Source organism: Saimiri boliviensis, chromosome 14, assembly GCF_048565385.1.
Source record: "Saimiri boliviensis isolate mSaiBol1 chromosome 14, mSaiBol1.pri, whole genome shotgun sequence".
NCBI lineage: Eukaryota > Metazoa > Chordata > Mammalia > Primates > Cebidae > Saimiri > Saimiri boliviensis.
Window position 1 is genome coordinate 38,131,448 of NC_133462.1, and position 14,726 is coordinate 38,146,173.

Sequence of the window (14,726 nt, forward strand, 5' to 3'; positions counted from 1 at the left end):
GATTCCCCTGCCTCAGCCTCCCAAGTAGCTGGGATTACAGATGGACACCACCACACCTGGCTTTTTTGTATCTTAGTAGAGACTGAGTTTCACCATGTTGGCCAGGATGGTCTCAATCTGACCTCGTGATCCACCCTCTTCGGCCTCCCAAAGTGCTGGAATTACAGGCGCAAGCCACGGCACCCGGCCGCAGAGGCTCTGTTAAAGCCACCCTGGTCATCACACTCCCTGTCACTCCACAAGCTGCAGCCACGCCAGCCTCCCTGAAATTCTTCAGTTGCTCTATGGTCTTCCCATCTCTGGGCCTTTGCCTGAGCTGTTAACCCGGCCAGGTGCACCCTCCTGCCTTTACCTGTATTAACTCCAGCTTTCTTGTCGGTGTCAGCACAAACATTGCTTCTTTCTAGAAGCCTCCCCGATGCCCGCAACAAAGTGAGGTTCTCCTACTCATTCATATTCACTCTGAGAGCCTGGAGAGGTTGCTGTGAATTGCATGCACCAAGTCTGTCCATTCCGCAAACTCGCTCAGATTCCAAGGGAGATAGGCTCCTTCCTAGATGTGACCACTAGGGGCGCTGCATCTTGATGTCTTTAAGGCGGATGCGGGTTTATCGCCCTGGACCAAAGATGGATCTGAACCTGGGTCCCTGCCACGGTCTCCCAGGGTCGGGTCCTGCCTCAGTCACCCCCTCGATGGGTGGTGTGGGGAAGTAACCTCTTCGAACTGCCATTTCCGGCTGGGCAGGGTGGCTCACGTCTGTAATCCCAGCACTTTGGGAGGCCAAGGTGGGCAGATCACCTGAGGTCGGGAGTTCGAGACCAGCCTGGCCAACATGGAGAAACCTTATCTGTACAAAAAATACAAAACTTTAATCCCAGCTACTTGGGAGGCTGAGGCAGGAGAATCGCTTGAACCTGGGAGGTGGAGGTTGCTGTGAGCCGAGATCGTGCTATTGCACTCCAGCCTGGGCAACAAGATCGAAACTCCATCTCAAAAAAAAAAGAAGAAAAAGAACTGCCATTTCCTCAAATGTCAAGAGGAGCCTCAGGTGGTCGGCTGGTGTCCCAAAGACCAGCTCATGGGCTAACACATAATGGATCCTACATGGGCCAGGCTCTACTTGGGGCACCCACGTTCCCATTTTACAATGAGAAAAGAGGGTGACTAAGTCATCCAGGAAGTGGCCGAACTGGAGTTTTTTAAATCCAGATGTGGCATCCGAAGTCAGATGCGCCTGCTTCCTCGTACCCTCCACTCCTGCACACAGACACGTGTGGCTTCTGAGGGTCATCTAAAGAGGGAAGCTGGGCCGGGCATGGTGGCTCATGCCTGTAATCCCAGCACTTTGGTAGGCCGAGTGGGTAGGTTCACCTGAGATCAGGAGTTCAAGATCAGCCTGGCCAACATGGCGAAACTTGGTCTCTACTAAAAACACAAAAATTAGCTGGGCATGGTGGCGGATGCCTGTAATCCCAGCTACTCAGGAGGCTGAGGCAGGAGAATAGCTTGAACCCGGGAGGTGGAGGTTGTAGTGAGCCGAGATCGCACCACTGCACTCTAGCCTGGTTAAGAGAACAAGACTTGATCTCAAAAAAGAAAAAAAGAAAAAATTGGCTGGACACAGTGGCTCACGCCTGTAATCCCAACACTTTGGGAGATAGGGTCTTGCTATATTGCCCAGGCTGGTCTCGAACTCCTGGATTCAAGCGATCATCCAACCTTGCCCTCCCAAAGTACTGGCATTACAGGCATTGAGCCACCTCTCCAGGAGAGGTGGCTCATGGGCCCCGTCCTTGGTTTTAAGAAGAGACTTGTGGCCAGGCGCAGTGGCTCACACCTGTAATCCCAGCACCTTGGGAAGCCAAGGCAGGCGGATCATGAAGTCAGGAGTTCAAGACAAGCCTGGCCAATATCGTGAAACCCCATTTCTACTAAAAATACAAAAATTAGCCGGTCATGGTGGTGTGCGCCTGTGATCCGTTACTTGGGAGGCTGAGTGAGGCAGGAGAATTGCTTGAACCTGGAAGCAGAGGTTGCAGTGAGCCAAGATCACGCCACTACACTCCAGCCTGGGCAACAGAGTGAAACTCTATCTCAAAAAATAAATAAATAATAACATAAAAAGAGACTTGGAAAGCCCAAATGCTTCCTGAATTGCCCAGAAAAGAGGTGATCAGTCTTTCAGCCAGCTGACCTGAATGTTCCTGCTGCAGCCCTGTCCCCGAGGAGTTGGGGAAGGGGCCTCTGAGGTCCAGCAGTGGCTGCCATCAAGCTCTGACCCCTCCCTTCAGGCTCAGAGCCCCGAAGAATCAGCTCCCCGCCCCCTCCACACCCAGCTTCCCTCCCCGGTGGCCTCAGCCCCTCCTGCCAAAGGAAGTGAGAAGGGGTTGTTGTAAGAGGAACTGAAGCCGGGAGTCCAGTGAAGGGGCAGAAGCAGGGCCATGCGCAAGCCACCCCCAAGAGCCCCTTGAACCCGCACCTCCATCACGACCCGTTCAGGTGCCTCCAGGAGCCCAGACACCACCCTCACCATGGTAAGTCCTTCAGGGGTGGGCTCTGGAAGTGCCCATGATGAGGGGAACCAGCCAGGTACATGTGTCCTGAAAATGACCATCAGAAATTGGGGTGAGGGAAGGGACATGGTGGACCTTTGTAGGGGAAGGTCTCTCAGTGTGGCTCAGGTGCCCTCAGCAGCCCCTACCACGAAGCAAGCTCCCATCTGAAGGTGGTGGGGATGCCAGGGTGCTAGGCAGAGATCCAAGGAACAGAGCAGGAGCTGGAAGACCGACGGTGGCCCAGGGAGAATCAGAGTCTGCAGGGACAAGGACCTGCCCTCCTTAGCTTGCAAATTAAGGGACTCCTTTCCCAGCCCAGCTCGGTACCTGGTCTCCCTGCCTAGCCTTGGGCCAGTCACTTCCCCACTCGTGGCTCTGGTTCCCACAGATGTCATATTTGGAAGTCCATCTAGATGGGGAAGTTGTTCTTCAGGGGTCTTTCAGTGGGAGCATCCTCAGGGGCTGTGGGTTCTGCCACAGAGTCCTCGACTGAGGTGGGAAGCTGTGTCTAATGGGTGGTGGGGTGTAGTGACGTCCTCGCTGTGCAGGTGACAGGTGGTCTGGCTGCAGCAAAGGCAGGAGAGGCTGAATATGTCCATACTACCCTTGGTAGCCATCCCTTATCCCAAGACATGGAAGGCAGCCAGAGGTGCTGCTGCCTGTCCAGTTTGAGGTCTGTTGATGGTGGTAAGAGTGAGAAGACCCTTGTGATCATTGGTCTATATCTAGCAGCGTCACAGCACCGTTAAGACACAAAGCAAGAGGTGGCCAGGGCTGGCTACAAACCCCACCCTACAGCTCTCTGCTGTGCAGACCACTTCAGCTTTCATTTCTTGTCATTCTGTCAGTGAGGATGAGAGCGTGTGGCTGGGACAGCAACCATCGCAGGACTCTTGGCAGGTACAGCTTACCAGGGTAGAGTCAGGGATGTAGGACCAGAGGCAGAGGTTGAGTTAGTCTGAGAGACAACATCTCCACCTTTCAGAAAGCCAGTGAGGGCTGGGCACAGGGGCTCACACCTGTAATCCCAGCACTTTAGGAGGCTGAGGCGGGTGGATCACTTGAGATCAGGAGTTAGAGGCCAGCCTGACCAACATGGTGAAACCCCATCTCTACTAAAAAATACAAAACCAAGTAGTCGGGCATGGTGGCAAACTCCTGTAATCCCAGCTACTTGGGAGGCTGAGGCCTGAGAATAGCTTGAACCCAGGAGGCAGAGGGTGCAGTAAGCCGAGATCACACCCCTGCACTCCAGCCTGAGTGACAGAGCAGGCTCCATCTCAGAAAAAAAGAAAGAAAGAAAGAAAGAAAGCCGATGAGAAATTGGGCATCCCAGAATTCACACCCAAACCATCAGCTCGGAGATTGGGACTCAAATTCTTCCAAGATGAGAAGCGAGCCAGGGAGGGGCTCAGGTGCTCGAATGGGCAGGGCTTTGATCAAAAGAACACAGGAAGTGATTTGCTACTTGAAAGAAAAGCAACCCCTCCCCAAGGAAGCCATGTGAAATGCTGAGTCAACAGTCCGCTCAGCAGACAACGTCTGGGAGGGACCAACCATATCGAAGAGGATGACAGGAGAGAAAAAGTGGAAGAGTGGTGAATGCCAGGAAGATCGCTGGAGGATACAGTGGAACGGTATTTGTAAAGTCCTTTACAGCAGGGGTCTCCAACCCCGGGGTCCTGGACTGGTATCGGTCCATGGTCTGTTAGGAATCGGGCCACAGAGCAGGAGATGAGCGGAGAGTGAGCAAGCCTGAGCTCCACCTCCTCTCAGATTCTCAAAGGATCGAGGATCACAAACCCTATTGTGAACTGCGCCCATGAGGGATCCAGGCTGCGTGCTCCTTATGAAAATCTAATGCCCTTAGCCAGGCACGGTGGCTCACACCTGTAATCCCAGCACTTTGGGAGGCCAAGGCGGGTGGATCACCTGAGGTCAGAAGTTGGAGACCAGCCTGGCCAACGTGGCAAAACCCCATCTCTACTAAAAATACAAAAGTCAGCCAGTCGTGGTGGTGTGTGCCTATAACCCCAGCTACCCAGGAGGCTGAGAGAGGAGAATCGCTTGAAACCAGGAGGCGGAGGTTGCAGTGAGCTGAGATCGCTCCACTACACTCCAGCATGGGCCACAGATGGAGACTCCATCTCAGAAAAAAAAAAAGCAGAAAGAAAAAATCTAGGCCAGGCACTGTGGCTCATGCCTGTAATCCCAGCACTTCGGGAGGCCAAAGCAGGTGGATCACCTGAGATCAGGAGTTCAAGACCAGGCTGGCCAACATGGCAAAACCCTGTCTTTACTAAACATACAAAAAATTAGCCAGGTGTGGTGGCAGGCACCTGTAGTCCTAGCTACTTGGGAAGCTGAGGAAGGAGAATTGCTCAACTGAACCTGGGTGGTGGAGGTTGCAGTGAGCCAAGATCACGCCATTGCACCCCAGCCTGGGCAACAGTGTGAGACTCCATCTCAAAAAAAAAAAAAGAAAGAAAGAAAGAGCCAGGCGCGGTGGCTCAAGCCTGTAATCCCAGCACTTTGGGAGGCCGAGGCGGGTGGATCACAAGGTCAAGAGATCGAGACCATCCTGGTCAACATGGTGAAACCCTGTCTCTACTAAAAATACAAAAAATTAGCTGGGCATGGTGGCACATGCCTGTAATCCCAGCTACTCAGGAGGCTGAGGCAGGAGAATTGCCTGAACCCAAGAGGCGGATGCGGTGAGCCGAAATCGCGCCGTTGCACTCCAGCCTGGGTAACAAGAGCAAAACTCCGTCTCAAAAAAAAAAAAAAGAAAGAAAGAAAAAAAGAAAAGAACAAAAATCTAATGCTCCCCTCTGCTATTCATGGAAAAATTGTCTTCCATTAAACCAATCTCTAGTGCCAAAAATGTTGGGGGCCATTGCTTTACAGAGCAGATAACAGACAATTGATCCACAGTAGCTGCCATTAGCTGGAATGACCATTCATTTCTGGATTTAGCAATGGGAAGGAATGGTGGTGACGATCCTGGTAACTGGGAAGGAGCGAGCCCCAATTGCTGTGAGAGGTCATTGTTGGGTTATTAGTGTCATCGGTAGTGCTGGTGATTGTGGCTGTTTCTTATTGCCTGGCTCTTGCGGGTGGGCCAGTGGTGGCGGTTGGTGTTTAATGTTCATTGGCGGTGGATTGGTTTCAGCTGGAAATGTTAGAGATGCTTGGTGACTGGTGGAATGATGGCCGTTGGTGGTTGCTGTTATTTGGAGACTGGGATATTGGTAGTAGCATTTATTTATTGTTGGTTTCTGGTAAGATGATGATCAGTAATGGCGGTGCTTGTTCAACGTTGGGTTTGAACAGGTTAGGATTGATGATTGCTGGCCGGGCACGGTGGCTCATGCCTGTAATCCAAGCACTTTGGAGGCCAAGGCGGGCGGATCACCTGAGGTCGGGAGTTCAAGACCAGCCTGACCAACATGGTGAAACCCCATCTTTTTTTAAAAAAAAAAAAAAAAGGATTGATAATTGCTGCTTTCTGGGGTTGCTAATGGTAGTTGGTTATGTGTGGTTGTTGATGACAGTATTGTTTCTTTGTTTTGTTTTGCTTTGTTTTGTTTTTGAGGTGGAGTTTTGCTCTGTCACCCAGGCTGGAGTACAATGGTTCGATCTTGGCTCACTGGATTCAAACAATTCTCGTGCCTCAGCCTCCTGAGTAGCTGAGATTACAAGCATCTGCCACCACGCCCGGCTAATTTTTGTGCTTTTAGTAGAGACGGTGGCGTGGCTGGTCTCAGCTCCTAAGTGCAAGTGATCCACCTGCCTTGGCCTCCCAAAGTGCTAGGATTACAGGTATGAGCCACTGTGCCTGGCTGATGACAAATATTATTGATGGTGGTTGGGTATTATGGGTTGGTGGTGGTGTTGATCGTGGATGATTGTAAGAAGGCTGTTGGTGGAACTGGTCATGGTCTCTGTCTGATTCTGGCTAGTGGTGCCATTAGGTAATTAGTATTTTCTGTTTGACTTTGAGGAGGGTAGGGGACAGAGAGGAGACAGCTGCTGGTTGCCTTTGGTAGTGATGGTGGTGATGTGAGGGTAATAGCAGTTGTTTCTAAGGTATAGTCACAGAGTCAAGAACAATGGCTCATGCCTGCAATCCAAGCAGTTTGGAAGATGGAGGTAGGAGGATCACTCGAGACCAGGAGTTCGAAACCAGCCTGAAAGACATAGCAAGACCCTATCTCTACAAAGCATTTAAAAATTAGGTCCATGCTACCATGTATAGCATGGACCTATAGTCCTAGCTACTTGGGAAGTTGAGGTAGGAGGATCGCTTGAGCCCAACAATTCCAAGCTGCAGTAAGCTGTGACGGCACCACTGCACTCCAGCCTGAGCAATGGAGCCAGACTCTGTCTCTAAGCAAATAAAGAAGATACAGTCACAAAGCAGGGAGACCAGTGATGCGGCTGCTGGGTCCTGAATCAGTGGCCATGAGGAAAGGCTGAGACTTAAAAGAAATTTAGGAGGAAGACAGACCTGTAATTGGGCACGGGTACAGTGGTTCATGCCTATAATCCCAGCACTGTGGGAGGCCAAGGCAGGTGAATCACCTGCGGTCAGGAGTTTGAGACCAGCCTGGCAAACATGGTAAAACCCCATCTCTACTAAAAATACAAAAATTAGCTGGGTATTGTGACATACACCTGTAGTTCCAGCTACTTAGGAGGCTGAGGCAGCAGAATCAGTGGAACCCAGGAAGCAGAGGTTACAGTGAGCCAAGATCATACCACTACTTTCCAGCCTGGGCAACAGAGCGAGACTCTGTCTCGGGGGGAAGAAAAAATGTCTGTCATTGATTGGATGTAAAGAGTGAACGTAGCAATGAATTCGAGACAGGCAGGTTTCTGTCTTGGGAGCTGGGGACCCCATCCCAGAGGATCTTCCCCACAAAGCAGGAGGGGCAAGACCAGGATGCCCCAGCTCCAGCTTCTGTGCGTAGATGTTTGAGGCAGTAGCCACCGACTCTCAGAAATCTCTAGTGATGAGACCGAGCCCAGCTCCAGAAAGACGAGAGTCTCCACATATTGGATGGTAGCCTCTGGGTAAGCAAAAAAGAAGCAGAGTCCAGTGCCCGCCAAGGGATGGGGCAAGCCCAGAAGCCTTTGGAAGTGAGAATTTTTTTTTTTTTTTTTTTTTTTTTGAGATGGAGTCTTGCTCTGTTGCCCAGGCTGCAGTGCAGTGGCAGGATCTCAGCTCACTGCAACCTCCGCTTCCCAGGTTCAAGCAATTCTCCTGCCTCAGCCTCCAGAGTAGCTGGGATTACAAGCACCCGCCACCGCAACCAGCTAATTTTTGTATTTTTAGTAGTGACGGGGTTCCACCATCTTAGCCAGGCTGGTGTCGAACTCCTGGCCTCGTGATCCGCCTGCCTCAGCCTCCCAAAGTGCTGGGATTATAGTGCTGGGATTACAGTGCTGGGATTACCTGGAGGTAAGAATAGTGTTTGCACAGTGCAGGGACCCAGAATGTGGTCCTACAGCCCCAATGAGCTGGGGGCAAGACTCCAGGGCCACCCCCAGGCACCAGGGCAGGGTCTAGGAGCTGAGAGCTGGCTCCAGCAGCAGACACAGCAGCTTCGCTCTCCTCCCGGCAACCACAGCTGACAGGACCGGTGAGGAAGGAAGTGGCTGTTTGGTTGCTGTCTTCAATCTAGAGCTCTCGTTCATTACGCCCAGAAGCAGACAGCCTAGAGCGCATGGGGCGAATTGCAAAAGCTCCCTCCTCCAGCCCTTCCTCCTCCGGCTCAAAGCCACTGTTGATGAGGATCGTGAGGGAGGCCAGCCTTGACACTGGACAGCCTTTGCTTCATGTAATCTGCAGAACAGCCCCTTGAGGTCCGCAGCCCTCAATGCTCCCATTTTCCAAATGAGGAAACTGAGGCAGAGAGGTTAGGCAAGCTGCCCGAACAACCTAACATGGACGAGGACCTTGACTTGGTGACCCCCCCAGGGCCACACTATTAATAGCCACCTTGGCCAGGCGTAGCAGCTTACACCTGTAATTCCAGCGCTATGGAGGCCAAGGCAGGAGGATCAGGAGCCCAGGAATTTGAGACCAGCCTGAGCAACATAGTGCGACTTTGTCTATATCAAAAAAAAAAAAAAAAAAAATGTGGCCGGGCGCGGGGGCTCACGCCCATCATCCCAGACCTTTGGGAGGCCAAGATGGGTGGATCACCAGAGGTCGGGAGTTCGAGACCAGCCTGACTAACATGATGAAACTCCATCTTTACTAAAAATACAAAAACTAGCTGGGTGTGGTGGCAGGCACCTGTAATCTCAGCTTTTTGGGAGGCTGAGGTAGGAGAATTGCTTGAACCCGGGAGGCAGAGGTTGCAGTTAGCCAAGATCAAGTCACTTCCCTCCAGCCTGGGCAACAAGAGCAAGACTCCATTTCAAAAACAAAAAAACAAATATGGCTGGATGCAATGGCTCACACCTGTAATCCCAGCACTTTGGGAGGCCGAAGCAGGTGGATCACCTCAGATCAGGAGTTTGAGACCAGCCTGGCCAACATGATGAAACCCAGTCTCTGCTAAAAATATAAAAATTAGCCAAACATGCACCTATAATCCCAGCTACTTGGGAGGCTAAGGCAGGAGAATCACTTGAACCCAGGAGGCGGAGGTTACATGAGCCGAGATCATGCTGCTGCACTCCAGCCTGGGCAACAGAGCAAAACTCCATCTCAAAAAAAAAATTAATTAGCCAGGTGTGGTGGTGCACACCTGTGGTCCCAGCTACTCAGGAGGCTGAGGCAGGAGGATCACTTGAGCCTGAGAGATCAAGGCTGCAGTGGTATCGGACCACTGCATACCAGCCTGAGCAGTAGAACAAGACCCTGTCCACAAAAAAAACAGGCACCTTGACCACAACCTACCCTCTTCCTAAGAGATGAGAGACCGCCAGGGCTATGTGCAGACCCCATGTGCCCTGGGTTCTCCATCCCTTCAACACCATGACTCTGCATTCCAAACAGACTAGAATCCTGGTGTCCACCACACACCCAAGGCCTTTCTGGCTGATGCCTCCTGCAGCCACCACAGATGCTGCCTGGGAAGTTCATGTTGCAAGACCTGCCTCCTACAGGAAGCCCTCCCACCTCTCCATAGTACCCTCCAGCCATGGTCTCCTTCTTGAGCAACTCAGACACCACTTGGGGAACAGAGCCCCCACAAAGGCAGGTTCTAGGCCTGACCCACCCAAGCCTGGTCTCCACCTACCTCCATGCACATAGGGGCCCAGGAAGTGAGTTCACTACATGGCAAGCATCCTCCCACCCCAGAGGCGCCGTCGCCTTGACCACAAACCACCCCTCCCTCCTGTGAAACTAGGAAAGTTGTCCCCGCCTACCCCAGTTCTGCCTTCTGCCTTGGTGTATGGAGACCTCTCTGAAGAGCTGAAGGAAGAAGCTACCCGTCCTTCCTACCCCAACCACGTCAAGCCCCTAACTGCCTTTCACAAGAGCCCCAGCAGGTTGAGTCATATTCAGCTTGTGGTCAACTGTGACCACAACCTCTTCGTTGCATCCCCACCCCCAAGGAAGACACTTACAAACAAACAGTTTTGACTTGCCCCATGGAGACTTGGGGGCCACAGCATGAGACAGATACCTGGGAGATAGGGTGGGGGGCAGTCTCATCCCAATGGTACTTCATTCATTCATTCATTCATTCATTCAACAAGTATGTATTGATCCGGCTTTCTGTCTGACACTGATGTCTTCAATGCTCTCAGGGTCACAGATGCCGGCATCTCGGTGCCTCTTTTCTCCTTGTTTGCTCATGTACTCCTCTCAGAGACCCCACACGGGGTCATTATGAAATCCCTTTGGTTATTGGTGGTGGTTGTCATTGATGTTGTTGTTGTTGTTGTTGTTGAGATGGAGTCTCGCTCTGTTGCCCAGGCTAGAGTACAGTGGCATGATCTTGGCTCACTGCAACCTCCACCTCCTGCCTCAGCCTCCCAGGTAGCTAAGACTACAAACACCCACCACTATGCCCAGCTAATTTTTGTATTTTTAGTAGAGACAGGGTTTTGCCATGTTGGCCAGGCTGGTCTTGAACTCCTGACCTCAAGTGATCTGCCTGCCTCAGCCTCCCATAGTGCTGGGATTACAGGCATGAGCTACCATGCCTGGCTGAATCCATTTGCAAGATGGGGAAACCGAGGTTTGGAGAAGTGAAGTGACCTCCCCAGGGTCACAGAGTCAACTGTTAAGCCAGTCCTTGACCCCAGTCTGTCACATGCCAAAATTCTCGACTGTCCTCCCATACCATATTCACTTGAGCAAAACCCTCTCTCCCTTCAATACAAACAGCCTGTGATATTTACGGTTGGCTGGAGCATGGAGTGTCTGGGGGCCTCTAGTGCCTGGGGCGGGATAGAGAGGGAGAGAACCGTAAGAGAAGAGGGCCACTCTGCTGGATGTGGGAAGAGGGGAAGGATGAGAAGAGGAAGCAAGCGATCAGAGCCGGGAGAGCTGGCGGGCCTAGCCAGACACAGCTGACCCCAGTGAGGGGAAGTGGCCTTGGGTCTTAGCTCAGCCTGAGTGGCCTGGTGGCCTGAAGGCTGGACTAGCCCCCAAAAGGGAAATGGTGGACACGACCCATCTTCTCCCCACTCCATCCTTATCTGACCTAATCACCAGCCCCAGCAACCTCTGAGATAGACCAGGCTGGGGGCGGACAGCTTCGTGTGCCCTCCCCCAGATCCTCTCTGCAACTGCTGTGTTCCTGCTGTGTGTCCCTGGAGAGGATGCTTAATCTCTCTGTGTTGTAGTTTTCTCTTCTATAAAATGGACCCAGGCCGGGCTCAGTGGCTCACGCCTGTTATCCTAGCACTTTGGGAGGCCAACGTGGGTGGATCACGGGGTCAGGAGTTGGAGACCAGCCTGGCCAACATGGTGAAACCCTATCTTTACTAAAAATACAAAAATTAGCCAGGTGTGATGGCACATGCCCATAACCCCAGCTACTCAGGAGGCTGAGGCGGGAGAACTGCTTGAACCCAGGAGGCGGAGGTTGCAGTGAGCTGAGATCACACCACTGCACTCTACCCTGGGCGACAAAGCAAGACTCTGTCTCAAACAAAGAAAAAAAAAAAAAAAAACAGGAAACACAGACTCCCCAACCCCACTTCTCCCCACAGCCTTTCTCCCTCTTCCCCTTCTCAGCCAGATCCTCACTCCTATCTATACCTCCTCACCTCCGAATCCCGCTTCTGACCCTGCGGCCCCTCTCAGTCTCCAGTGAGCTCAGACACTCTTCAGGGTTCAGTTGATGGCTCCTAACCCACCCTCGTCCCATCTGGGCCTCCACCACCTGGTCCCGGCTTTGCCTCTGAGTAGGTGGTTCCTACTCAGCCCTTCTGTGATGGGTGTCACCTTCAATCCCTCCATGCCACTGCTCCCCAGGACTCTGTCCTCTCCCTGGTTCTTCCCAATGCGCCCCAGGGGCTCAGGGCACCCAGTCAGCACCCCCTTCTTTTTTTGTTGTTTTCAAGACAGGGTTTCACTCCTGTCGCCTAGGCTGAGTGGAATGGCCCAATCTCAGCTCACTGCAACCTCCGCTTCCTGGATTCAAGTGATTCTCCTGCCTCAGCTCCCGAGTAGCTGGGATTACAGGCACCAGCCACCACGTCCAGCTACTTTTTGTATTTTTAGTAGAGATGAGGTTCCACCATGTTGGCCAAGCTGGTCTCAAACTCCTGACCTCAAGTGATCCGCCCGCCTCAGCCTCCCAAAGTGCTGATATTACAGGCGTGAGCCACCATGCCCAGCCAGCACCCACTTCTTATAAAAACACCGAATTAGGTCTCCTTTAAATCCCGACATTAACCTCAGACAATGGAACACACCCGACTCCCATAGTTTCGAAAACAATCAATGTGATAGCCTATAATGCAGAAGTTACAATAAAATGTGTGTCAAAATAGGAGAGGGTTAAGGTCAGGCCAAGGTGTGGTGGCTCACGCCTGTAATCCCAGCACTTTGAGAGGTCAAGGCGGGTGGATCACTTGAGGTCAAGAGTTCAAGACCAGCCTGGCCGACATGGTGAAACCCCATCTCTACTAAAAACACAAAAAATTAGCTGGGCATGGTGATGAGCACCTGTAATCCCAGCTACTCGGGAGGCTGAGGCAGGAGAATCACTTGAACCCAGGAGGCAGAGGTTGCAGTGAGCCGAGATCACACCACTGCACTCCAGCCTGGGCAACAGAGTGAGACTTGGTCTGAAAAAAAAAAAAAAAAAAAAAATGGCCGGGTGCGGTGGCTCAAGCCTATAATCCCAACACTCTGGGAGGCCGAGGCGGGTGGATCACGAGGTCAAGAGATCGAGACCATCCTGGTCAACACAGTGAAACCCCGTCTCTACTAAAAATACAAAAAATTAGCTGGGCATGGTGGCACGTGCCTGTAATCCCAGCTACTCAGGAGGCTGAGGCAGGAGAATTGCCTGAACCCAGGAGGCGGAGGTTGCGGTGAGCCGAGATCGCGCCATTGCACTCCAGCCTGGGTAACAAGAGCAAAACTCCGTCTCCCCCCAAAAAAAAAAAAGAAAGTTGTAAGGTCAGCAGTCCAAGAAGGCCCAGGAATGCCTTCTCACCTGTACACAAGTATGAGAGTCCCACCCACAGATCACTTTTAACGCCACCACCAGCATGACCTTCAGCGAAGTGAGCTTCCAAAATGTTGAATTTGGACAGGCATCGTGGCTCATGCCTGTAATCCCAGCACTCTGGGAGGCCGAGGCAGGAAGATTGCCTGAGCCCAGGAGTTAGAGACAAGTATGGGCAACATAACAAGACCCTGTGACTATACAATACTTAAAAATTAGCCAGGCAGGGTGTCATGTGCCTATAGCTATGTGGGAGGCTGAGACAGGAGGATCACTTGAGCCCAGGAGGTCAAGGCTGCAGTGAGCCATGACCGTGCCACTGCACTCCAGCCTGGGGGACAGAGTGAGTCCCTGTCTCAAAAACCAAAACAAAAAAATCCTTCTCAGCACCAGCCCAGCCTCCTACGCATTTACACAGATGCAAGAACAACCTGTTCTTTTTTTTTTTTTTTTTCCTGAGACCAAGTCTCACTCTCTTTCCCCGGGCTGGAGTACAGCGATGCAGTCTTGGCTCACTGCAACCTCTGCCTCCTGGGATCAAGCAATTCTCAAGCCTCAGCCTCCCAAGTAGCTGGGATTACAGGCATACACCAACATACCTGGCTAACATTTTGTATTTTTAGTAGAAACAGGGTTTCACCATGTTGGTCAAGCTGGTCTTGAATTCCTGACTTCAAGTGATCCACCCACGTCAGCCTCCCAAAGTGCTGGGATTACAGGCAGGAACCACCTCACCCAGCCAAGAACCTGTTCTTTGCTATTGAATAGACCCAGGTTCACATCCCACACCCTTGGAAACAGTACCTGTGTCTTTAGTCAAGTGTCCTCAGGGAAGCCACTGTCCTTCTCAAGCCTCAGTTTCCCTCTGAGCTTACCCCACACTGAGATGATGTGACGATGGCTGGTAACATCAGTGATCTACATCCCCCAAATCAGGCACAGCATAGGTGCTCGGTGAGGGTTAATTCTGTCAAACACCCCTCAGCCTGGGTCTATCCTCACGACCACTCAGGCTTGGGGAGGGGCGCCAGCCCTCCATCCCACCTTGCTCCCCAAAGCAGTTCAGCCTCTCCTGAACCCTGTGAAGTGGAGCTGCTACTCCCTTTTTGTTGTTGTTGTTGTGTTTTTGAGATGGAGTCTAGCTCTTCTGCCAGGCTGGAGCACGGTGGCATGAGCTCAGCTCACTGCAACCTCCACCTCCCAGGATCACTCGATTCTCCTGCCTCAGCCTCCCAAGTAGCTGAGACTATAGGCACCCGCCATCACACCTGGCTAATTTTTTGTATTTTTCGTAAAGACGGGTTTTACCATGCTAGCCAGGATGCTCTTGATCTCCTGACTCATGGTCCACCCACCTTGGCCTCCCAAAGTGCTGGGATTACAGGTGTGAGCCACCGCACCCGGCCTGCTCCTCCCTTTTTACAGATGAGACAATGGATCTGTCCTCATGCCAAAGGCTGGGCTTATTTAATGTCCATGGGCATCCCTTGACAGCCCCCACCTCTAGCTGTCAGGGTG

General features: G+C 52.1%; 1 protein-coding gene across 2 annotated transcripts in view; it reads left to right on the plus strand.

The window, feature by feature from the left end:
- Positions 1–2,374: 2,374 nt before the first annotated feature.
- Positions 2,375–14,726, plus strand: part of MYO1F (myosin IF) — a 55,382-nt gene continuing 43,030 nt past the window's right edge. Inside the window, exon 1 of one of the 2 annotated variants that reach the window (XM_039466987.2) lies at positions 2,375–2,535. In XM_039466987.2, coding sequence (XP_039322921.1) covers positions 2,533–2,535 — 3 coding nt within the window. In that variant the 5' untranslated portion in view covers positions 2,375–2,532. The other variant, XM_074384681.1, reaches the window with a different exon arrangement.